Raw genomic sequence first — 26,160 nt, 5'->3', positions numbered from 1 at the left:
AAGAATATACATACGGCACACTAGGAGCAGAGGATTCCAACTCCTCACATCTCAGATGTTTTTTTGCTTTTAAAAAAACGTGGGATATGTGAGGGTCTGTTTCCACCAAGAGTTTTGAATCCATAGGTATCTCAGACTACACCAATGACCAAAAGTTCTCAAGGATGCCCCAACCTCCAAATTCAGCCCCTCCCATGAGAATCAGGAAGTTTCTTATCGACAGTCTTCTTTCTGACCTGATGAAAAATGCTTAGACCAGTTTTCTTCTACTTCTTTGAACCCATGATAGAGAGGGGTGGTCGTCCGGCGGCTGCTGCTGTCCTGGGATCCACTTGCCCACCCAAAAGGAGGACTAAGCAGGTTATGCTGCACCTTTTAAAACACAAAGATTCAAATTAAGAAAGAGACACAGTCAACATTCTGCTTCTCACTCCAGGCATGATATCAGATTGACACAGCAAAGTCTGGGAAACTTAACCAAAATAAAATTTTAGATTTTTCTGTGACTTCTTTTGGGAAGCACCTTTTTGCCAGAGTATAAAGGGAACAGTGTGTAATGAAGCACGGTCAGAAACACTGCCTGTAATAATCCTTAAACGGCCCTCCCATTCTCATTTTGGTTCCCTGAAACAAAGCAATTTACTAATCCATAAAATGTACTGCTCGACCATCACTGAACCACTAGTAAACTAACTGAGGCCTGACACTCACAGCGCTGTGCTCGACACACGTACAGTGGGGCAGTTCAAAGAAGGACACCTGTGAACAGAACCTATGATCCAATCTCAGCAAACACAACCAATGAAATAAATGCACGTGTATCGCTTCTGGCTGAACATAAAGTGTTTAGAGAGACAAAGTCCCAGGCGTCCTCCTCAGGGTGCTTAAACACACCACAATGGACACCCGAAACCGCAAGTGAACAGGTCACTTTGGTTTGGGACGTGATAATTTGAGAATAACAAAGATCTCAGGAACAGCTGTAAAGCAAAAAGAACGTGTTCCTCTGTACCTGCTCAAATAGATACATGGGGGCTTTGGAGTACTGATGAAGCAGATAATCAAAGATCAAAAGCAGGCGAGCCAGGATGAGAGGCACAGAGCGCATCTGGGCATCCATGCTGGCACTCAGCTCCTGGGTGATCTGCACAAAGAGCGTCAGGATGTCCCGCCGGCCCTTCTCAGAGAAGTTGTGGAAAATGAGCAGCAGCAGCTGCAAGTGCTCCACGTTCAAATCCTCCGTCTCAGCGGGCACCACCCCTTGCAGGGCATTCTGCTTCATGGTCGACAAAAACCTACCACAGAGGAGAGGAGAATATGTCTGGTAGGGAAAAGTCAGAACACCCCCCAAGAGTTACAGTGTCCAGTGCCAGAAAAGGCAGATTTCTTAAACCTAGGCATGAAGAGAACAAATTAAGGGAGACAAGAAGCTACATGTAATGTGAAGATAAAAATTAAATCTTGGCTACAAAAAGGCTAGATTTGGCCACAAAAGCATTTTCAACAACCCTTCAACAACATTAACTGTGGCCACAGCAGTGTTAACTCCCACGCTGCCATTTCTGGCAATGAAAAAGAACTACAAGCTCTCCAAAAGGTGGCTTTTTTTTTTCTTTAATTAATAAGTCCAGGTAGACAGAAACATTTCAACTACCTTTTTCTCTGTCATCTGATTCTACAGATTATTTCTCATTTTGAGAATTCATACTACAGGTTAAAAATCACAACATGGTAATAGTTGAAAATAACTCAATGCATTAAAAAGCAACACATAATTTACACTATTTAGAGAACTTGTGAGAAAACCTTTCATGCAAAAAAGGAATAAATGTGCCAGCTATTTTCCCTGCCTTTGGCCACCAGGAGATAGGCTTGTATTCTAATAAGGGTCTCCCTCAGCACTTCCCTACCCTCCACCTTCTGGCCTTCTTGCCAGATCCCACCAGGAAAAATAGAGTGCATGTCTGGCATTCACGGGGGTTTATGATTTCTCAAATCCAGCAGTAGAGCTATTTGATCATGGACTGGGAAAGAGGAAAACAAAGCCTTTTAGGAAAGCTAACTGCTTTGAAGACTCCCAACCATGTAAACAAAAACGGCAAATACAGGTCCATCTAAAGAGGATTTAGATGATTAATCTGAGCTTCCCCCAAGTAAAAATATTCTTTAAAAGTTGTCCAAAAAAGACTGCAAGTCTCTCTAAGTGGTTTTGTGTCGAAAGCAAAATAACCAAGACAGAGTTGGCGTCCCTGCTCCCTCTCTTTCCAAAAAACCAGGTCAGGATGAAACTTGTTTATGTTCCGGATTCAGGCTCTCTCTCATAACTGCAATCAAACCCTCCATGTGCTGAAGGGAAGATTCTGTTTCCAGACCCTAGTCTACGTACATCTGTTTTTTAAATAGCCCCCAGCTCCTCCCCAATCCCCCCATCGGAAACATACCCCTCCACCCTTGCCACTTTAAGCCTATCATCAGAGTACCATCTCAGGGCCGCAGATGAACTACAAATCAGTCAAACAAATTTTAAATAGCAGCCTTCTCTGTAGGGCTTCTGTTGGAGTCATCTTACCTGTCCCAAACTTTGAGGCATTCAGGGACGTCAGGGTCACCCTGAGCGCTGGCTTTATGTTGCCAGATGAGCAGGAGGCGTGAAAGCACAGAGAGGCTCTGAGGGTGAATGTACAAGGGCCACGGGCCCTCAGAGAAAGGAGCAACTCCCAGCTGCTGCAGCAGTGTGTTCTAACATGAAAGACATACAAGAGGCCATTAGGGGAAAAGGCAGGGAAGGAGGTTGCTTTTTAACACTGACAAAGAGTCCTTTAGAGAAAGGAGGACACAGAAATTCAGATTCAGAAGCAGCCCCAAAAGGTCATTCCACACATGAGAAAAATACACAGGCAAAAGTACTATCTAACCCACTGACGAAGACAGTCACTAGCGCCAGCAACCAGGTCCCCGAAAGGAGACGCGCGCGAGACAGCAGAGCCAGGGTCAGTTTCAACGGGCAGTGTCTTTGAAAGAAAACTTCAACTGTAATGGCTAACAGTTCTCCTTTCAAGTCACTTATGTACTACAAATAACACTCCAAAGGGGGAGCTTCAACAACTTAAGAGGGCCAACAACTTGTATTAATAGCATTAGCAGAGAAATTCTGCCTCTAAGATGTCACGGCATCTAGAATTAATCAGGTCGTTGTCTCTGCCTCCAGTTGTAGCTTGTAGCATGCTTTCAAATGAGCTTTACTTTCAGCTCAGTTATCTAAGCTGCAATTTATCTCCTCAAACACACACACAAACTGAGCAGGATGCCAGTGGAAAAACCAGACAAATGCCTGCTTTCTCATTTGGCTTTAGAAAACACAAATCATGGTTACCTCAGGACACAGGATAAATTTTGAAGTCTGCCAAACTAAATTATACTCTTGTAAAAAAACATCCGAGAGGACCCTATCCCTCGATAATGTTCAAAAAGTCATGGATATCGAGCGTAGCTCCCATGTACTGGCGGGTTACGTGGGTAAGTGCTGTATGGAGACTGTGACACTAAACACTCGAGCTGTGACGTCAGACGCAGTGTGTTCCGCTGCACTGCTCAGGGCCAGAGCTCAGGGTGGCTTAGCAACATGACCAAAGCCAAAGGATCACCAAGCGACAAGCCAAGTTTCTCTCTAAAACCCACATTCTTAATCCTTATGCTCAACAAAGACATGATGACTAACTTCTCCATTCCTGACTCAAGAAAACAATTCAAAAAATAAATAAACATGTCTGATCTATGGCCAAAGTCTTCACTGGAGCACCACTGGTAATAAAAAGTAAAATCAAGGCACATGCAGCCATGGTGGTGGCAACCACAGAGACCAGTGAACATAAAAACATGCTCTGTATATGTTATGTCACACACAGATACAAAATCATAAAGTTGAAAAAGCAGAAACAAGGGACACATCGACGTTCTGATGACTGTAAAGCTGTGCCTCTGTGGACGGCAACAAGAGGAAGCACGGCAACACTGAAACCAGGAGCTCGGCGAGAGGACTGTGGCTGCGTCTACTCTGCCACTCACCACCGCTAAGGGAGCTTGTCTGCCTCGTGTCAGATGGGTTAGGGCTCAGAGCCGTGACAAACAAGCCGACGCTCCTCAGGAACCGGCTTTCCCCACCCCTCGCATTGACGAGCTCCAAGGAAGACCTGACTTCCTAAGGAGCAAGTCTGAGTCAGGACGGAGCGGAGCCCGGCCCGACGCACCCCTGGACACCTTCCAAGCGCCCTTCCCCGCCGCTCCCGCCGCACCCGAGGGGACCCTCGGCCTCACCGCTCCTGCTGGGCCCACCGTCTCCCTGTTTCTCACACTTCACTGATGGCCGCCCAGTGGGCCATCCCCAAAGCTGCAGCATCCGTCTTCAGTTTCTAACTCCTGAATTTCAGACTCACATTTCCCACTATTTTCTAAGACATCATCATCCCTCTGGCACCTCAAAATTTCACTATTTAAAGTGGTGGTTTTTTTTTCAAAAGCAGTAATGGTGACTATTTTATTCAAATTTATAATACTGATAATACAGTTTTTCTCATTTGATTGAGGACTACAGAATCTAACATACTGACAAAGGAAATAATACAACCACATAGACGATGCCTCCGCTAGCTGTCTTCAGCTTACTCCTTTAGTAAAGGAGAGCTTCACCTTCAGCTATTCAATTTTCTTGACTGCAAACAACTCCAAGGCTCGCCGACTGCAAGGACCTAAAAGTCACTTTGGAGGGCTGACATGACTCATTTTTAAAAACAGAAAATGGCAAATCGTGCCTCCTGCACCTAAAGAACCCAAAGGCTCATTCCGAGTAACTGTGACTAAGTGACCCGTGAGCGTGTAAGTTGGTGCGGTCACTGTGGGAAACGGGATGGAGCTTCCCAGGACACTACAAGCAGAACTAGGACCCAACAGCCCCACTCCTGCACATACATCCAGACAAAACACAACTCAAAAAGACGCACGCAGCCCTAGGCTCCCAGCAGCAGCATCACAGCAGCCAAGACATGGAAGCAACCTCAACACCCGTCGGCAGATGGCTAAAACAAGAGCAGTGCGCATGCGCGGGGCGCTGCTCAGCCGCAAGCAGGAACGGAGCAGCGCCACCTGCAGCGACAGGGGCGCAACCAGGGATCACCGTGCCAAGCGAGGCCAGAAAGAGAGCGGCCAATGCCCCACGGCACCACTTTCACGGAGACCCTAAAATACGACAAAAATGAACCTGTCTATGAAGCAGAAACAGAATCATGACACAGCAGAAAGACTGGCGGTTGCCAAGGTGGAGAGGGCTGGAGGACGGGTGGAGCACGAGGCCGGGGCTGCCGGACGCGAGCTTTAACAGAGGATGGACAGACAAGGTCCAACTGTACAGAACAGGAAACTATCCTCAACATCCTGTGATAAACTGTTACGGAAAAGAACACACTAAAAAAGAATGTATACGCAAGACTGAACCACTCGGCTGTACAGCAGTACTTAACACAACACTGTAAACCAACTGCACCTCAATAAAAAAACGTTTAACAGAAATCTGGAGAAACAAGTGACGCGTGAGGAAACACAATCTGAGTCGACTTAAACCCAAAGAACGTGCCACGGAGTTCTCAATATCACTCCTTTTATCCCCAAACCAACTCTCTTTCCTGATTTCCCTATTTCTATTAAGACAAGAGCATCCTGCTGGTCTCATTTGGGGTTTAAGGATTTTAAATTTGGCAGCATCTTAAATTCTTAAACTCTCCTTGTCTTTCACCTCATTCAAACAATTTCCCACGATCTCTACACTGCTAAGTTGCTTCAGTCATGTCCAACCCTGTGTGACCCCATAGATGGCAGCCCACCAGGCTGCCCCGTCCCTGGGATCCTCCAGGCAAGAACACTGGAGTGGGTTGCCATTTTCTTCTCCAATTCATGAAAGTGAAAAGTGAAAGTGAAGTTGCTCAGTCGTGTCCGACTCTTAGTGACCCCATGACTGCAGCCTACCAGGCTCCTCCATCCATGGGACTTTCCAGGCAAGAGTACTGGAGTGGAGTGCCACTGCCTTCTCCGGATCTCTACACTAGGTCCTTTAATTACCCTGTCTCCCCTTTCTCATGAAGCCACACTAACTCAAGTCATTTTTATTTCTTCAGTTCCTGTAACAGTACCTGAAACATGGATAACTTTCAATGAATACTTATAAATGAACCTAGATCACCATAGTAACAGTATTATTCAGTTATGATAATTTTACATGCAATATTAAATATAGTATTAGACAGTAACAGTAACAATACATTTTATTAACGTCCCTTACAAGACACTGTGTATCTGGCAACTTAAATCAGGCATCTTGAGTAAGAGAACTTTGCACATTACTCCAAAGAAATAATATCCAAGGGAAGGGGACTCAACAGCAGACAGACTACAATGACTATCCTTCCAAGTAGTGAAATATGGGAAACAGTTTACAGTTCCATGCCTGGCGCTGGAATGAAAAATGGAGATCTGAGGGCTTCCTCTGCAGCGTCAGCAGCTATGGGCAGCCCAGCTACACATCCACACGAGGTCTGTAATTATTTTTAAAATGCTAAGAGAGCAGTATCATCACAGGAGTCTTAAGAACCCATATTCTCTAAAGAAAAATATTTCTTCCCCATTATTTGGACATAAAAGTTTAGCCAAGAAAAGTGCAAATCTATGACCTTTGAAACCTCTTGATAAAGTCAGATCTGGGCAAGGAGCTGATAATTTTGGCAATAACTTCACTGATAATTTTGGCAATAACTTCACTCTGAGAAGTTACTGCAGGCAATATCATAACTGAAGCATTTTCTGCTCTTTACCTTAAACAGGTCAATAGCTTTTCTACTCTATTTACTGATATAGTCTCTTTCCCGCTAAAAAATTTTTTCCCATGTACCAGTAAGTAAGCGTAAATAGGTTTTACAATTACCTTTTTAAACAACAAAAGAAATGCTTCAGGATTTCTCAAATAGCTTGGGATTGTGAGAATTTTTTTGTTTTGTTTTTTTGGCTGCACAATGCGGCATCTGAGTTCCCCGATCAGGGAACCCATGCCCCTTGCAGGGCAAGCGCGGAGTCCTAGCCACTGGACCAATTCCCTGTGAGAATCAATTTTTTAACTTCATGAAATAGGTTCCTGGATTTTGCCCCTTTGGGGACAAGTACAAGTCCTTAAATTGTGTTTTGATTCTGAGAAACCACTGAAATAAAAATATTTTCATTAACAACCTTAGAAGCCAGGACATGGAAGCAACCTAGATGTCCATCAGCAGATGAATGGATAAGAAAGCTATGGTACATATACACAATGGAGTATTACTCAGCCATTAAAAAGAATACATTTGAATCAGTTCTGAGGTGGATGAAACTGGAGCCTATTATACACAACGAAGTAAGCCAGAAAAAAAGAAGAAATTTTTTTGGTGTTGGAAGAAAAACACCAATACAGTATACTAACGTGTATATATGGAATTTAGAAAGATGGTAACAGTAACCCTGTATACAAGACAGCAAAAGAGACACTGATGTATAGAAGAGTCTTTTGGACTCTGTGGGAGAGGGAGAGGGTGGGATGATTTGGGAGAATGGCATTGAAACATGTATAATATCATATATGGAACGAGTTGCCAGTCCAGGTTCGATGCACGATGCTGGATGCTTGGGGCTGGTGCACTGGGACGACCCAGAGGGATGGTACACGGAGGGAGGAGGGAGGAGGGTTCAGGATGGGGAACACATGTATACCTGTGGTGGATTCATGTTGATATATGGCAAAACCAATACAATATTGTAAAGTTAAAAAATAAAATTCTGAGTGATAAAAAAAAAAAACAACCTTAGAACTAATTATTGGAGATCTCCTAAATGAAATTCTACTGGGGCTGGTTGGGGAAAGTTGGGGGCGAATATTCAGGGGGGTCACATTAACTGAGAATCTGAATTTTTAATAAATTCCCCAGGAAACCTTATGCACACTTAAGACTGAGAAACACTAACTCTAACTATGCTAATAAAGTTATTATCAGGACATGACATTGCCAAATCTTGGGAGAGAATGTGAATCCCCATGCCCCTGGCACACTGTTGGTGAGAGCAGACCTCGGTGCCACAACACAGAGCACTGCATTATCTGCTCAAGGTCACAGGCTCCATAGCCTGTTGATCCTACTTCAGCTTATATTCCCAAGAGACTCACTTGCAACAGGGGACACACAGGGGACACCCACAAGGACAGCAGGACACCTGGGGGTCCAGTGGCTGAGAATCCTCCTGCCGGTGCAGGGGACATGGGTTCGATCCCTGGTCCAGGAAGATCCACGTGCTGCACAGCAACTAGGCCCGCGCGCCGGGAGCGCTTGCTCCACCACAGAAGCGGTCACCATGAGCAGCCTGTGAGGCACCCAGAGCAGCCCCCACTCAGCAAGAGTCAGTGCAGCCAAAGCAATTAACCTTTTTAAAAAGAGACCATATAACACCTGGAATAACAATGGTATCTGATTGACACAACCCAAATGTTCATCAGTTGGAGCAGAAGGGACACAAATAAACTGGTGCAGTCACAAACACAGTGAAATACACACAGCAGTCAAAACAAAAGCTACAGAAATGAATTCTGATAGTAAAGGACTAAATAATGTTAAGTGGAAAATGCCTACAAAACTGCACAGAATGTGATGTCATTGCTAAAAGCAATCAAATAATTTTAAATTTTAAAATATTCCTTAAATCCAAAAGCAAATACATATATGAAACTAATGAAATGAGGAATTTAAGATTTAGGATTCCAGATATCAGCTACTTCACTGAGGAAAGAAAGCTACAAGGTTTAGAAGTCCACAATCAAGATCCTAGACTTGATTTCAGTGGTGGGTTGTCTATGGGAGCATATCATGGACCTTGATTCCATCCTTGTTCACCTCCTGGATGATACTGGCCAACACGGCCATACAGTGCTCTGAAAAGGATACACTTGCATAGTTTCAGACAAAACTGTGCCGAGAGTTTAGCATGGAAGAGGTGATAAAGTTCAACATGCTGGACGCTAGGCCTAAGAACTAAAAGAACACCCACCTCCTATAACCGGCCTCTTTTAAGACAAGCACCTTAATTTATCTCTCAGATCACTAACGGCGCTCAACATCTCCTACATTGTTGGCCGTTTCTTATTTTGTAATAAAACGCCCCCTTGTCTATTTAGTTGTCAGGAGTGGGTTTTGTGGCTTTTGCTTTTCTTTAAACTTACTAAGTGAGTTGGGGCTCAAGGACTCATATTCTTGAAATGATCTTAATTCAGGCAGAGGGACATCCTAAAGTAGTCTCTCAACACTCTTTCCAGGGAGGGGATCCCAAGACAAACTGTTCCCTAGCTACAGAAACAAGCGCAGCCTACTGAGTGCAGACGCAGAGAGCTCCCGGCTAGAACAGTCGCCTCGCGCACCTGCAGGTTAGGCGGCTGGAGGTCCGAGGTCACCAGGGAGTGGTTGAAGTGGTAGAGGGCGGCCGCGAACTCCTCATCTGACGCACCTTGAAGACACGCGGGAAAACCAATTACTCAAGCACCTGCCTGATGCAGTGCACCACCCTGCCAGCAGCCAAATGCTGCTAGAAAAACACCCGCCAGGCACATATCCTGTCTACTGACCCTTGAGCCCATCCTTGTCCACCTCCTTAATGATACTGGCCAACGTGGCCATATGGTGCTCTGAAAGAGAGACACTCAGATAGTTTCGGATAAAATTGCTCCGGGAGTTCAGCATGGAAGAGGTGATGAAGTTCAAAATGTTGGAAGCCAGGCCTAAGAACTAAAAAGAACACATAAAGGTTATACCAGGTTCATAAGCCCAGAGCTCCCACAAACCCTAAATGCAAACACCAAGTAAAATATGTCCGTTGATCTCGTGAGAAAAACACAGTGACTCAGACTCAGACTTTCAATCACCGACAGTATGACTAAGTTTAATTATGACAGCCTTTCTCACGTGATTGTACCAATTACAAACAACGGTGGATCAATTTAATACAACAGACCTCACAGAGTACTGTACGAAGACAGGATTTGCAAACAGACAGACTCATTTCCTTCATTCCTCTAAGGTCCTGTATTTGTCCAGCTCTAAGATATAACTGATATATTCAATTCTGAAGCCTATATTATCACTATACACATTTGGAATGCCCAGTTCTTCACTTCTCTATTAAAATTCAGTTGGGGAATTGCCTGACGGTCCAGTGGTGAGGACTGTGCACTTTCACTGCCAAGGGCCTGGGTTCTATCCCTGGTCAGGGAACTAAGATACCATAGCTGCACTGCTAAGTCTCTTCAGTCGTGTCTGACTCTGTGTGACCCCATATACGGCAGCCCACCCGCCTCCCCCGTCCCTGGGATTCTCCAGGCAAGAACACTGGAATGGGCTGCAGTTTCCTCCTCCAATGCATGAAAGTGAAAAGTGAAAAGTGAAAATGAAGTTGCTCAGTCGTGTCCGACTCTTAGCGACCCCATGGACTGCAGCCCACCAGGCTCCTCCGTCCATGGGATTTTCCAGGCAAGAGTACTGGAGTGGGGTGCCACTGCCTTCTCCAATAAGCTGCACAGCAGTGACCAAAAGAATAGTAATAACTTAACTAGAGTGAACTGAATCAAGCTGAATTATTATGTAAATGTTTTAAATCCATATCCTTGACTACACTAAGCTGCATAAAAGCCAAGATCGTATCTGAACCGATAGGGCTTTGGGAGAGAGAATAACACGCAGTGTGCCACCCACAAATACTGGCTGCACGGATAGTTAGCAACCAATCATGACATACTGGACGTAGGCAACGGGCCCGTTAATTCTTCACAACACTCTCAGGAGGCACAACCACTCCCACACAACAGGAGACAAAACAGGCTCAGAGAAATTCAGGTTCTTGCCTGAAGTCATAAAGTCAGTAAATGCAGAAGTAGGATTCAATTCACTCCTATCTAATCCTAAACACTATGTTACTAACCCTCAATCAGAGAAACATCATCAGGAGTACAAGAGTTAATTAATGAAACGTAATCAATATACTTAAGCCCTAAGTAAAAATGTCTTTAAACATTAATGATCCACGCCGATGAATGGCAAAAACCATCACAATATTGTAAAGCAATTATCCTGCAATTAAAATAAATTAATTTCAGAAAATTAATGATTCAACATACAAAATGGTTTTATTCCAATGATCTGCTTTTCACATGCCTTCAAACCATTTCTCCTTCCCCACTCAGAAATGCACTCTTACCAACTCAGGATCTTTGCGACTGGCCAAGATGTTGCCCTTCTCGCCAGGAGCCTGCTTGCTGGGGCTCTTGACGCGAGGTGAGCTTTCCAGGGGAGGAGACGGGGGAGGAGGCGGAGGAGCCACCTTCTCTTTGCTGGGGGAGATGGTCTCTTCAAACCACTGCCCCAAGATAGGTTCACTGTCCTCATCTAACAGGGAAAGAGAAAAGTTAACAAAGTAACAGAAGTTACCCACTTTTCAAATTGTTTCTGTACATCTGCCTTGGAAAAGTGCCTGAGTCAAAAAGAATACAAGGTATCCAAATTATGGTGGAAGATACACAGTGGCCTAAACTTGTCAAAACTCATACAAAAGTACACAGCCAGCACATGGAGTGCCTTATTGTGTGTAAAGTTACACATCGACAAGACCAACAGTTTTTTAAAAGAACCCCAGGAAGGAATAGAAATCACCTCACTTTATTTTACTGGCAACAAGCCAAATGTTCTCAAGTGCAAACTTTTACTTGTCATCAATTGTAAGCTCCCAGATAAGAATCGCACTTTTTTGCACTACTAGATACACCTGGATAGAAACAATCTGATGTGGTTATTCTCTTTACTCTCTCTCCAAACCAAGGCAGGAGGGAATGTTACTAGTAATCTGGTCTAATTACTAGTTACGAATAGCCAGGAGATGCAACCAGTCCATTCTGAAGGAGATCAGCCCTGGGTGTCCTTTGGAAGGAATGATGCTAAAGCTGAAGCTCCAATACTCTGGCCACCTGATGCAAAGAACTGAGTCATTGGAAAAGACCCCAATGTTGAGAAAGTTTGAGGGTAGAAGGAGAAGGGGTCGACAGAGGGTGAGATGGCTGGATGGCATCACCGACTCGACGGACGTGAGCTTGAGTGAACTCCGGGAGCTGGTGATGCACAGGGAGGCCTGGCGTGCTGCAGTCCATGGGGTCACAGAGTCGGACACGACTGAGTGACTGAGCAGAACTGAGCTGAATGGCCTGTTACTAGGACCCAGAAAGCAGGAGGGAGTTCCCCACATGAGTCAGTGTAGAAAGAAACAAAAAACAAGTGATAAGCACCCTGATTGTGGAGGAAAAGAAACCAAAGCATCCGAGCTTTGCTGACAGTGGCTTCACTCACTCAGTCGTCAACCGCCACTTATTCCACCAGGTCACCTTTAAGGGCACATGCGGTCAAGACCCAGGCTGGGCCAGTGAGAGAAGACGGTGGCCAGGCAGCTCCTGGGGGCGTGCCCTGCCGTGCTCTGGGCCCCCGGGAGAGGGCAGGGTGCCTACCTTGGCTGCTGTCCTCCTCCGTGCTGCTGAAGTCGTCCTCGTAGTAGGTGTTGGAGTCAGTAGAGGCGCTGGCGTCGCTGCTCATGGAGCCCTTCCTCTGACGCTGCAGGACACATGCCTGGGGAAACAGCGAGGCGTCTGTAGTCAGTGACCCCCAAATGAGCCATCCTACTTCGGCCCTTTTACCACGTGAACGGTCTTCTCTGCGTCTCTTTTTTCTAAATCCAAGTGAAGTATTCCTCCTAATAGCTTCCCTTCAGGACTCTCATAGCTTTATCCTAAAACAGGAGTCTCCAACCCCCAGGATCTAAAAGCCTGATGCTCTGAGATGGAGGTGACGTAATAGTAATAGAAATAAAATGCACAGTAACTGTAACGCGCTTGAATCATCCCCAAACTAAGATCCCACCCCACCCTCAACACCAGCGCTGATCTGTGGAAAAACTGTCTTCCACAAAACAGGCCCCTGGTGACAAAAAGTCTGGGCACCACTGCTATGAAAGCACTCCAAAACCCTAACTCTGGACAAGAGCTGGAAAGGCTTCAGCACGCCAATTGTCACAAAGTGCCCAGTGCCCACCATGGGATTTTCCAGGCAATAGTACTGGATTGCCATTTCCTTCTCCAGGGGATCTTCCCAACCCAGGGATTGAACCCAGGTCTCCCGCATTGTAGACAGACGCTTTACTGTCTGAGCCACCAGGAAAGTCCTGATAATCAATAGCTAATTCAAATCTCTGGAATCATTAAGAGCTTTCCTCATCTTCAAAACCATTACCACAAATGATACGTTTACAAAGAGTAAGGCATGCAGTCCGTCCCATTTGTTTTAAGAAGGCTACATAAGAAGACCTTACAGATTCTCAGCGGCGTGACCCCACTCACCTTTCTGTAGGACGTTGAGAGCAGTGTCAACAGCAGGTTCGTCAGTGGGACAGAGTCGATCAGCCGCTGAATCCTCTGTATGGAGGTACTCTGGGCCATGATGCTCAGGACTGCAGGGGGACCATCTGCTTCCCAACCCTGACGGTAAAGAGAGAGTTAACGTTAGGTCTCAACAGGAAGTAAGCACCCAGTCTGATGGTTCAAGCACACGTAAGCCAGAAGAAGGGCCCGCAGCCACCGTGCTGATTCTGAGGACCAGCCCTCACCTTATGCAGAGCCTCCACTTGCAGGTCTTGAAAAAGAGATGTCAACAGCTTGACGGCATGGTTTGCCAGTATCACTGAGAGTACCCCAAAGCCCTGATGCCTACAAAGCCAAAGGGAAACACAAACTTTAAGACAACTCACAACAAATTACAATCATGGATTTTGCCATTTTGAGGCCCTTTAAGATTCTACTGACCTTTCCCCAGGGGGTGAAAAAATTGCAAAAACATAAAATCTGTATATAATTTCAGAAGTTCACTCTCCCGGAAGCCCACCTACAGACTGCCTAGGGAGCCTCTGGCTAAGAACTCCTGGACTAGAAGAAACTCTGGAATTTAAACTGTCAATTCAAAGCTACTGGGTCATGTGAAAAAGCACTGACATTTAAAAGCCATTCTTTTGGGAACTTCTCTGGTGGTACAGTGGATAAGAATCCACCTGCCAAAGCAGGGGACACGTGTTAGATCCCTGGTCCAGGAAGACCCCATATGCCGAAGGGCAGCTGAGTCTGTGTGCCACTAGTGAGCCTGTGCCCTAGAGCCCAAGCTCTGCAACAAGAGACGCCACCAATGAGGAGCCCCTGGCTGCCGCAGCCAGACGAAGCCCACGCAGCAAGGAGATCCAGCACAGCCAAAAATAAACACATAACGGAGTCTTTTTTACAAACTCATTCTTTTGAGAACAAAAGGCTAAAAAGTAGCAATTCTTACAAAATATCTGGACAGGAGAGAATAAAAACAAAGGTTTACATTAAATCTGAGTAGAACTTACTCTCTCTGTCCAAATGACCACACGACAAAGGGTCAGTATACCTAATATACAAAGAGCTCGGGTAAATCAGTGAGAAGAAAGTACAAACACCAAGGAAAAACTGGGGCAAATGACCCAGGCAGTATGGAAACGACCACAGTCACAGGAGGGCTCAGCGCAACACAAGTGAGGGCGCTGCAGGAGCCTCGCTCCTGTGAGACCAGCACGGGAAGAGCAAAGCCACCCGCCAGCAGCGAGGACGGGGAGGGCGGCACAGCGCACCACAGCCAGGGGCGCATGGCAGAGTGCAGTTACCAAGTAAGCATGTCCTTTGTCCGCACAATTACACTTTTAGAAACTGACCCCAAGGGGACAACTAGACAAGTGCACAGAGATTTGTTTCAGAAGGATTATTGAAGTGCACTTTATCAAAACAAGCTATACAGAACAACCTAAACAAGTGTTTGAAAAGTTAATCAGTTAACTATGGCATATTTATATAATGGTATACTATCAGTCATTAAAACACAGACCTGTAATTGTGTCACTGAAAATGTCTACAATATGTAATAAGAGTGATCCTATTTTCTTAAAGATATCTATTTAACATATGTGCACAAAAAAATGTCTGGAAGAATGTTTACCAATTTGGGTGGTAGATGATTTTTTGATGATTTCTTTTTTTTGCTTTCTCATGACTTTCTACCTACACAATGTATATACATTCCTTTTAAATCTCAGGAAACTACAACTACTTTTTATATGTTTCTTCAACTTCAAAGGATATACCTATTGGCAATCTATTCCCTTTACAATGTCAACTATAACAACAGACACTCAAAAACGACAAACCGTTGTTCTCTCTGAACATGCTTACCTCCCTACGTTGCCTAGTGTCTATGGCCTACTACCTCAATGCCTATTTCAGATCTCAGCTCAGTACACGTCCTCGGGGAAGCCTGCCTTGATATCTCTAGCCAGGTCAAATGCCCTTATTATAATATTCTCTAGACACAATCTGACATATATTTGCATGAATATCAACTTCTTCTCTCTTCAGAACGTCTATTTTGTTTCTCCACTGCAGCATTCCACAACTCATACAGAGCCTGGGACAGAAGGCAGTGAATAATTTGCTAAGGTCCACAATTCGACTTCTCCTTGAACTTGAGACGCACACACCCAAGTGCCTACCCAGCTCTCACAGGGGGCCTACCGGTCCTCTCAAAAGCAGCGTGGCCCAGACGAAATCCTTCATTTCTTCCCCTTCCTGTCACTCAATCTATTCCTAAAACTAGTGTGCCCTCTCTCAGTAAGTTACGCAATTCCAGATGCTCATGCCAGAAACTTCTGATATATTTTTCACACTCAACATTCACTTCAGTTCAGTTCAGTCGCTCAGTCATGTCCGACTCTTTGCGACCCCATGAATCGCAGCACGCCAGGCCTCCCTGTCCATCACCAACTCCCGGAGTTCACTCCGAGTCACGTCCATCGAGTCAGTGATGCCATCCAGCCATCTCATCCTCTGTCGTCCTCTTCTCCTCCTGCCCCCAATCTTTCCCAGCATCAGGGTCTTTTCAAATGAGTCAGCTCTTCGCATAAGATGGCCAAAGTATTGGAGTTTCAGCTTCAACATCAGTCTTCCAATGAACACCCAGGACTGATCTTCTTTGGGATGTACTGGTTGGATCTCCTTGCAGTCCAAGGGACTCTCAAGAGTCTTTTCCAACACCACAGTTCAAAAGCATCAATTCTTCTGCGCTCAGCTTTCTTTATAGTCCAACTCTCACATCCATATATGACCACAGGAAAAACCATAGCCTTGACTAGACAGATCTTTGAAGGCAAAGTAATGTCTCTGCTTTTCAATATGCTAACTAGGTTGGTTATAACTTTCCTTCCAAGGAGTAAGCGTCTTTTAATTTCATGGCTGCAGTCACCATCTGCACTGATTTTGGAGCCCAGAAAAATAAAGTCTGACACTGTTTCCACTGTTTCCCCATCTATTTCCCACGAAGTGATGGGACCAGATGCCATGATCTTAGTTTTCTGAATGTTGAGCTTTAAGCCAACTTTTTCACTCTCCTCTTTCACTTTCATCAAGAGGCTCTAGTTCTTCTTCAATTTCTGCCATAAGGGTGGTGTCATCTGGATATCTGAGGTTAATGATATTTCTCCCGGAAATCTTGATTCCAGCTTGTGCTTCTTCCAGTCCAGCGTTTCTCATGATGTACTCTGCATAGAAGTTAAATAAGCAGGGTGACGATATACAGCCTTGAGGTACTCCTTTTGGAACCAGTCTGTTGTTCCGTGTCCAGTTCTAACTGTTGCTTCCTGACCTGCATACAGGTTTCTCAAGAGGCAGGTCAGGTGGTCTGGTATTCCCATCTCTTTCAGAATTTTCCATAGTTTATTGTGATCCACACAGTCAAAGGCTTTGGCATGTCAATAAAGCAGAAATAGATGTTTTTCTAGAACTCTCTTGCTTTTTCCATGATCCAGCGGATGTTGGCAATTTGATCCCTGGTTCCTCTGCCTCTTCCAAAACCATCTTGAACATCAGGAAGTTCACGGTTCACGTATTGCTGAAGCCTGGCTTGGAGAATTTTGAGCATTACTTTACTAGCATGTGAGATGAGTGCAATTGTGCGGTAGTTTCCGCATTCTTTGGCATTGCCTTTCTTTGGGATTGGAATGAAAACTGACCTTTTCCAGTCCTGTGGCCACTGCTGAGTCTTCCAAATTTGCTGGCATATTGAGTACAGCACTTTCACAGCATCATCTTTCAGGATTTGAAATAGCTCAACTGCAATTCCATCACGTCCACTAGCTTTGTTCATAGTGATGCTTTCTGAGGCCCACTTGACTTCACATTCCAGGATGCCTGGCTCTAGGTGAGTGATCACACCATCGTGATTACCTGGGTCGTGAAGATCTTTTTTGTACAGTTCTGTGTATTCTTGCCATCTCTTCTTAATATCTTCTGCTTCTGTTAGGTCCATACCATTTCTGTCCTTTATCAAGCCCATCCTTGCATGAAGTGTTCCCTTTGTATCTCTAATTTTCTTGAAGAGATCTCTAGTCTTTCCCATTCTGTTGTTTTCCTCTATTTCTTTGCATTGATTGCTGAGGAAGGCTTTCTTATCTCTCCTTGGTATTCTTTGGAACTCTGCATTCAGATGCTTATATCGTTCCTCTTCTCCTTTGCTTTTCGCTTCTCTTCTTTTTACAGCTATTTGTAAGACCTCCTCAGACAGCCATTTTGCTTTTTTGTATTTCTTTTCCATGGGGATGGTCTTGATCCCTGTCTCCTACACAATGTCACGAACCTCTTTCCATAGTTCATCAGGCACTCTGTGTATCAGATCTACGCCCTTAAATCTATTTCTCACTTCCACTGTATAATAATCATAAGGGATTTGATTAAGGTCATACCTGAATGGTCTAGTGGTTTTCCCTACTTTCTTCAATTTAAGTCTGAACTTGGCAATAGGAGTTCATGATCTGAGCCACAGTCAGCTCCCGGTCTTGTTTTTGCTGACTGTATAGAACTTCTCCATCTTTGGCTGCAAAGAATATAATCAATCTGATTTCGGTGCTGACCATCTGGTGATGTCCATGTGGAGAGTCTTCTCTTGTGTTGTTGGAAAAGGGTGTCTGCTATGACCAGTGCGTTCTCTTGGCAAAACTCTATTAGCCTTTGCCCTGCTTCATTCCGTACTCCAAGGCCAAATTTGCCTGTTACTCCAGGGGTTTCTTGACTTCCTACTTTTGCATTCCAGTCCCGTATAATGAAAAGGACATCTTTTTTTGGGTGTTAGTTCTAGACGGTCTTGTAGGTCTTCACAGAACCATTCAGCTTCCACTTCTTCAGCGTTGCTGGCTGGGGCACAGACTTGGATTACTCCTATCATTTTCCAACATGACTCGTTCTCCCTGCCTTTCCCAGCACCGCCAGACTCCAAACCCCGCCTCGATCGATCGCTCAGAGGAAGGCGTGAGCCTCCCACCTGTTCTCGCTCCCTCTTCTTGCCTTACAACCCTACATACAGACTATTCTCCACAGGGGGCTGGGTTCTCTGTCACTAACAATTCAGATCTTATCACTCCGCTCTTGCAAACCCTCAGATATCTTCAGCTTACACTTGGCCCAAGGTGATCTGGCCCTGGCAACCTCTCTGACTGGATTTTCTACCACTCTCCTCCTCAATTTCTCTGCTCTAGACACAATGACCTTGCTGATCCTTAAACATGCCAATCATACTTGCACCTCGAGACCTGAATAATTCTACCTCAAATATTTTCGAGGTTTATCTGTCACTTCACATCTACATCTTGTTTTTAGAGCCCTTTCCCGACTATGCTAACTAAACTAACAGGCCCTGACAGTCTCTAACCCCCTGTTCTGGCTTATTTTTCTTCCCAGCACTCATACACGATAATCGATTATAAACCTGCTGTTTGTTATAAAACTACTGTTTGCTCACTGTTGCTCCAGTTAAAGAATAAACTCCAGGGCTTCCCTGGTGACTCAGTGGTAAAGAATGTGCCTGCCAGTGCAGGAGACACGGGTTTGATTTCTGATTCAGGAAGATCCCACATGCCGGGGGGCAACTAAGCCCATGCACCACAACTCCTGAGCCTGTGCTCTGCAAAAAGAGAAGCCACAGCAATGAGAACCCTGCGCACCACAGCAGCGGAGACCCAGCGCAGCCTCAGATAAATAACATTATTTTTTAAAAAAAGAATACAAATTCTATAAAGTCAAGGAGATTGCTTTGATTAGTACCTCAATGCCTGGAAAGAGCACTGAAAAAAATAAATGAAATCCAGAAATAAGCCTGGGCTTCAAAAATAAAACCTCAACAACACAGAAATCACATTTCTAACTTTTTCCTGACAAGCAAGGCTTTCTGTCCAGACTTCATCAAAACAGCAGCAAATGTTTCAGGAAGCAAGCCATGAGCCCAGACAGAACCCTTATGTTACAGGTTAAGTGTGCAAGTGCATAACCGACTCCAAGTCAAATGAGTCCATTTTACAAAACAGAAGCCCTTTTCTTCCCTAACTTGAACCTCACAGAAGGCCTAACGTGTGTATTACACAGGTATTTTCTCCCTCTTACAGAGAAGGAAACAAGATTGGAAAGAATGAGCGATTACCCAAAACCACATAGCTACAATACAGCGACAGTGAGCTACGGTCACCATCTTCGTTGTTCACAGGTACTGGATAGAGGCAAGCTTTGCTACTGCTATGGAGACGAGAGGCGTGACACCAGCTCCCCATCAATAGGAAACAGCAGGAAAACCAGCACGAACAGCATCGAATGGACACATACCCTTTTCCAGGCCCCAGCTTCGGAGAGCCCACTCCCTCTTTGGTGCGAGAAAGGATGTCTCTGACTCGGAGAGCGGCCAGTGGATCTTTCTCTTTCCCCTTATCAGCCAAGGCAGTAGGACTGAGGTTCAGTATGAGGAAAAGGCTGTTCAACAAACACCAGGCACCCAGCAACTGGAAGTTCTGATAGTGCTGTTGAAAAAGGCATGAAATGTAAATATACAGACAGAGAGTCTACAGGCTACACGTCTTAGAGACTACAGGCAAAACGGAGGCAGCGACGTCTTACCTCACCACCCGCGCGGCGGGAACTGCTGATCGCTTGACCAATCATGTCATAGATTTCAAGCTGTCCAAAAGTAAACATGCACAAAAATCTGAGCAAAGTGACATAGTTCATTATAAGCGCTAAATCCGACCCAAAACAATTTAGCTTGAAGACTTCAATGTCCTCAAGCCACTTCCAATGGTACGATTCATCACAATTTCCTTGATCCTCACGTGACGCTGACTCTGTCTTTTCACTCAGCTCACGACAGCTTCTGAAACATGTCCCCTCCACCCCATCTAAAGCAACATACCCAGGACACCTCAAATCACTATCACACCCGTTCATCCAATGCACTTGCCACTTCAGAAGCCCTCGTCTCCAACGTGTGCCTGCGCTGAGAGCACACTGACGCCTACGGTAAGCCTCCGGTGCGTGTGCTGACTGCACGACGCATCCTTCACCACGTCCACCACCACCACAGAGTCACAGTGCTTCCGGCAGCTAACCAAACCGCCAAGCGAGCAAGACGCCTACGTCCCAGGCCAAGCTCTCAAGGGGGAGGGTGTGGAGAGCACTCCATGGCCTTCCCTCTAACGAGCAACAAGGCGGAAGCCGCCATGTTCCCTCAAGCGAATCCTCGGGGCTCCCGTCGCAGAGGCAGAGCTTACGCATTTCTGGACGATCGTGGCAGCGTCACCCTCGTGGTCCTCCTCTTTGGAGCTCGTGCAGCCCGTCCGCGCTTGCTGGGCACCACCCACGTGCAGGATGGCCGTGCAAGTTGCCACACTCACACCTGAGGAAACAAGAGACACACACTCCAAGAGACTGAACTCAGAAACATAACCCACCCACAAGCAATTCCAGGATCTGGTGACTGAAATCCCAACAGGGGTCGACTCAATGCACATGAGTTTTGAGCGAATTCCAGGAGACAGTGAAGGACATGGGGTCACAAAGAGTCGGACACGACTGTGCAACTAAACAACAAAAAAATGTGTGACCATATGATCCAACAAGCACACTCCTAGATATATTTACCCAAATGAGCTGAAAACTTCCATCCACCCAAACACCTGTACACAAATATTTATGGTACCTTTAGTCACAACTGCCAACAGATGGAAACAATCAAGATGTCCTCTAATATTCAATAATAAATCAATAAATCAATCAATAAACCGGGGTGTATCCATACAAGGAATGGCATCACTGACTCAATGGACAAGAGTTTGAGCAAACTCCAAGAGACAGGGAAGGACAGGGAGGCCTGGCATGCTGCAGTCCATGGGGTCGCAGAGTCAGACATGACTTATCGACTGAACAACAGTTCAAGCGATTGCTATCAAGGCACAAAAAGACAAAGAGGAAGCTTAACTGCACACAGCAGGCCCTCCACACCTACAGGTCCTGCATCCGGAGACGCAGCTGGCAGAATCTGTGCATGGGCCATCTGCAGATGCTAAGGCCAACTGTATACACCATTTCACACATGGGACTTGAGCATTCATGGATTTTGGTACCCACGGGGAGGTCCTGAAACCCCCTGCTCCACCCACAAGCAAAAGAAGCCAGTCTGAAAAGGTGATGATTCTAACAATAGACTTTCTGGAAAAGGGAACTATGGAGACAGTAAAAGATCAGTGGTTTCTAGGGGCCGGGGTTACGGGCGAGGTAGAGGGAGGGACTTCCAGGTGGAACATCGGGGATCTGGAAGGCAGTGAAAAGATTCTGTATCAACGCCAAAAACCATAGAGCTATATGTGAGAAAGGAGCCCTAATGTAGTGAACCACAGACTTCAGTTAATTATGTGTCAGTACTGGATCATCAATTACAACAAAGGCAACCCATGAATGCAGTATGTTAACAAGGGCACTGTACACAGGGGTGAGAGCGTACGGGGACAGAACTCTGTACTGTTCCAGATGCAGAGTCTGGGAACGCTGCATTTTTCTGCAAACCTAAAGCTGCTTTAAAAATGAAATCTAGGACGTCGCTCGTGTCTCAGTGGTTAAGAATCTGCCTTCCAGTGCAGGTTCCCGGGCTCAATCCCTGGTCCGGAAGATCCCACATGCTGCAGAGCAACTAAGCTTGTGCACCACAGGTACCGAGCCTGCTCTCTAAGAGCCTGGGAGCTGCAACTACTGAGCCCAGGAGCCACAGCTATTGAAGCCGTGCTCCATGAGACACCAGGAGAAGCACGCTCCCCACAACTAGAGAAAAAGCCTGCAGAGCAGCAAAACCCAGCACAGTCAAAAGTGAATAAACAAGTAAGTTTTTAAAACTGAAATTACTTTTAAAATATTTTTTTAAAACTTTACAATGATTAAAAAAATAATCTCACACTTAGTATTTCTCAAAAACATCTAGGCCAAATCCCTTTCTTTATTTCAAATTCTAAGTGATCAAATTTCAGTAACAAACCAAATCTGGGGGCTCTTTAAAACAATGAAGAACTTTTTTTGGCCATGCCCACAAGGCATGTGGGATAGTTCCCCAACCAGCGACTGAACCAGCACCCGGACAGTGAAAGCAGAGTCTTAACCACTAGACCACCGGGGAGTTCCCTTAACAACTAAGAATTTTTAAGGACTCTTAATTCTTATCGACGAAGCATAATGAGATGCATAGAATATTCAGAAACTCCTTGAAAATTGAACTTCATGAACCCCAAACTTAAAAATGCAAAAATCAAAGCCTGAGAACTGAGAGTGAACACTGCGAATGGGCTTGGAGAGCACACCTGCTCCCAGCAGCCTTGGTGCTCCCCCCACAGCTCTGCTCTCGCTCAGGCCCAAACGACCGAAACTTCCTCCCAGCAGATCTCCCAGCCCCCCCGGTCTCCCCACAGCAGACACTGTGCACTACGGCTCCAGTGTGCTTTCCAGAGCACAGCTCAGACCATGCCACTCTTCAAATCTCCAACGGCCTCCACTGTCTGTAGGATATGGTGCAAATGACTGAGACTGCATTTTGAAGCCCTCTTTGAGGAGGCTGTACCTTCTTTCTGGCTGTACAACACCAACTAGTCACACACACACACACACACACACACTCTCTCTCTCTCTCAAAATGTTCCCCCAAATACCAGGATACTTTTGGTCCTGCTTTTGCCTCTGGCCGAGGGATAGCCAAGCTGAAATCCTACCTGCCCTGCAAGATACGTCGACAGAACCCCTTTGTGACTACTGCCTTCCCCAATGAAAAGTGCCTTTATCTTTACATGCCTATTTACACAGAGATGTTTATAATAAAGCCATTCAAAGAATGTAGGGAGATAACCTCAGCAATTTCTTCATGCTCCCAAGGTCAGGTTTCTAAGACTGTTCAAACCCTCACTCACAGAACCCAGTAAACATCGGAAATTGTTAGGCCTCCCAAGACATACCAGGACTATGGTATTTAAAACCAGGATCAGTGATTTGGGTTAAAAAGTCACCGAAACAATAACTTAAAAAAGCATAAACACCAGCTGTCAGGCCTCACTTCTAAGGCAGCATAATCAACAGGAAGGGAGGGGATTTTGTGGGAGCATGGAGAAAAACACTCATTGTATTTATCAATATAAAGATACCACCTGTTCCAGAAGGCTTCCTCAAATCTGCTCCCACAGCAAAGCGCCATCGCTCCCTTCTCTGTATGCCCGTAATATCCTAGAATCTCTACTGCCTTTAGCATCTCCTGTTTCACATTACATACACTCTGTGGTCCAATCTGTCCTTCACTGCTCAGGTATAGGCTCCTTGAGAGCAAGGATTACATATTGCTCATTGCAATATCCCCAAAGCACTTAGCATTTTGCTTCTCACACAGCAGACACTTACTCACATGTGCACACACTATGAAATCAAATATCCACATAACACAACAGCAGCAGTTGAGCAATAAGGGAATTTACAGAACTCCTACTTAGATCTCGTTCCATCTAGATGAGACGCTAGATGGCCCCTGGGGAAGGAACTAAGCAAAGAGGGAGAGAGCACGCAGAAGGGTCTCACAGTTTCCAGGAAGTCTGTGTGGCTGAGGAAATGATCAGATGCAACGTCTCACCTGCATACAGACAGCTCAGGCTGAGCACTGTCACGTCCTGCAGACGGGAAGGGTTGAGAGGCTCCAGCACAGGTAGCGAAAGGGTGTCCAATGCCATGGTTACGTCAATCACCAAAGAATGAAAACTGGAACATAACAAGATTAACACAAGTGTCTCTGATTCACTTGCTTCTGTAATCTGTTAAAGAAAGCGGGCAGGCCATAAAAACTAACCGGGTTCTCTCTTTTGGAGAACAGTTTTAAAACATAGAGCATACGCACCCTGGAGCACCTTACCCATTACGAACAGCGGTGGCATCTGCTACTGTGGCAGGCATGATAAAGAAAGAATTGGCCAGCACTGCATCTTGAAACCGATTGATGTAGCGCAGGAAATAGGGCAGGTTCAGACACACACGCAGTAGCTTCTCTGAGCCACCTGAATTAATGAAAAGGCTCAGCCATACAAACAGGCTTCTGCTGCTTGATTCTTTTCCACTTAAGGAATTTCTGAAAGCAGAGAAACTAGCTTTTTGACAACAGAGTCTTACCAAGTTCCTGAAGACTAGCCACATTCTGAGCTATGAACACATTCTTGGTTTTGATAGCAGAAGCTTGATCTGTGGATGACTGCTCTTCACTTTCTCCTTCCGCCTGAAGAGAAACAAAGGCTGTGAAAAGCCTCTGAAGATACTAGCACCTTGGAACCGACCTGGTGGTCCAGTGGTTAAGACTCCATGTTCCCAAGGCAAGGGCCCCAAGTTCAATCCCTATTCAGGGAACTAAGATCCCACATGCCATGGGTGATGTGACCAAAAAATAAATTAAAAAACAAAAAGATACTGTCATCTGCTGATTGTCGTCCTCAAGTGCAGAGTAGAACCAACTGTACAAACTAGAGCTGCTCCGAGGATGCTCGTCAGACTCCCAGCGGGGGTGGGAGGTGGTGGGATACACAGCTTTAAATATATTCTGTAACCAGCACAGAGCGATGCCTTTTACAGTAGGAGTACAGGCTCTGTGTCTACTTGCACTGAGAAACTGTCAGAAGAATGGTCATCAAAATAGTAACCACTAGAGACTTCCCTGGTGGTCCAGTGATTAAGATTCCATGCTTCCAATGCAAGGGGCACGGGTTCGATCCCTGGTCAGGGAACTAAGATTCCACATGCTATTAGGCGTGGTCAAAAATATAAATATAAATAAATGTATTATTAAAACAAATAGTAATAACTGTGAACAGAAGGAATTGGGGTGAATGCTACTCATTTTCAGTTAGTATTCTTCAACTTTTTTTCTACCCTTGGCAGGTACATCATTTTATATCACAAATATAAAATGCATTTGTTAGCTGTTTTTTCTAGTATTATCATCTTAACAAATCCTACAGGACGAGGTCCTTTGACTGAAGTAACTCACCTGAGTCTGTGGACCTACAGGTGATGATGCTACAGTTCTAGGGTTGAAAACTGACGTTAGCTGGTTCAAAAAATTCATCTGGACCTCCTTCTGCTTCAGCTCTGGGCTTACTGGTGAGGCCAGTTCTTTCTGATCTTCCACTATAAAATATGAAACAAGAGAGCGGTGAGGGCAATGTCACTAGCGGACAAAAGAGGAAACAGCTGGCAAGGGGAGTGGCCAAGAAACCAAGTCTGGTGAAGGCGCGCTCACCATCTGAGAGCGTCTTCACTGTCTGGGGCAGCTTGGCCGACTTCATCATCGCTGTGAACGTGATGATTTCAGTCCTGTCTAGTCGGCTGCAGCCAGTGCACAGGCCCTTGATGAGGAGAATCAAGTGTTTCTGCAAAGAAAACAAATTCCAATATGCCTTTTAGAGAGGCCTCCTCTGGATTACATCAAATATGCCTTTTAGGGGTTCTATTCTTTAGGGACTTCTAGCTGGCACAACGGAGAAGGCAATGGCACCCCACTCCAGTACTCCTGCCTGGAAAATCCCACGGACGGAGGAGCCTGGTGGGCTGCAGTCCATGGGGTCGCTAGGAGTCGGGCACGACTGAGC

General features: G+C 45.5%; 1 protein-coding gene across 5 annotated transcripts in view; it reads right to left on the bottom strand.

Moving 5' to 3' along the window:
* The window catches only part of UBR4 (ubiquitin protein ligase E3 component n-recognin 4), a 137,398-nt gene that overhangs the window by 99,213 nt on the left and 12,025 nt on the right, over positions 1-26,160 (bottom strand). For all 5 annotated transcript variants that reach the window (XM_059893321.1, XM_059893328.1, XM_059893325.1 and 2 more), the window contains exons 4-20: positions 25,812-25,941; positions 25,560-25,699; positions 24,692-24,794; positions 24,438-24,579; positions 24,162-24,286; positions 20,782-20,906; positions 20,132-20,191; positions 19,844-20,034; positions 13,750-13,849; positions 13,484-13,621; positions 12,599-12,716; positions 11,305-11,492; positions 9,680-9,839; positions 9,476-9,561; positions 2,570-2,739; positions 1,013-1,295; positions 237-372 (exon numbers count right to left, since the gene is read on the bottom strand). In XM_059893321.1, coding sequence (XP_059749304.1) covers positions 237-372; positions 1,013-1,295; positions 2,570-2,739; positions 9,476-9,561; positions 9,680-9,839; positions 11,305-11,492; positions 12,599-12,716; positions 13,484-13,621; positions 13,750-13,849; positions 19,844-20,034; positions 20,132-20,191; positions 20,782-20,906; positions 24,162-24,286; positions 24,438-24,579; positions 24,692-24,794; positions 25,560-25,699; positions 25,812-25,941 — 2,395 coding nt within the window. The remainder of the gene's footprint in view (positions 1-236; positions 373-1,012; positions 1,296-2,569; positions 2,740-9,475; positions 9,562-9,679; positions 9,840-11,304; positions 11,493-12,598; positions 12,717-13,483; positions 13,622-13,749; positions 13,850-19,843; positions 20,035-20,131; positions 20,192-20,781; positions 20,907-24,161; positions 24,287-24,437; positions 24,580-24,691; positions 24,795-25,559; positions 25,700-25,811; positions 25,942-26,160) is intronic.

Source organism: Bos taurus, chromosome 2, assembly GCF_002263795.3.
Source record: "Bos taurus isolate L1 Dominette 01449 registration number 42190680 breed Hereford chromosome 2, ARS-UCD2.0, whole genome shotgun sequence".
Taxonomy (NCBI): domain Eukaryota; kingdom Metazoa; phylum Chordata; class Mammalia; order Artiodactyla; family Bovidae; genus Bos; species Bos taurus.
The sequence above is the reverse complement of the archived record's forward strand: the minus strand, read 5'-3'. Positions and strand labels throughout refer to the sequence as shown.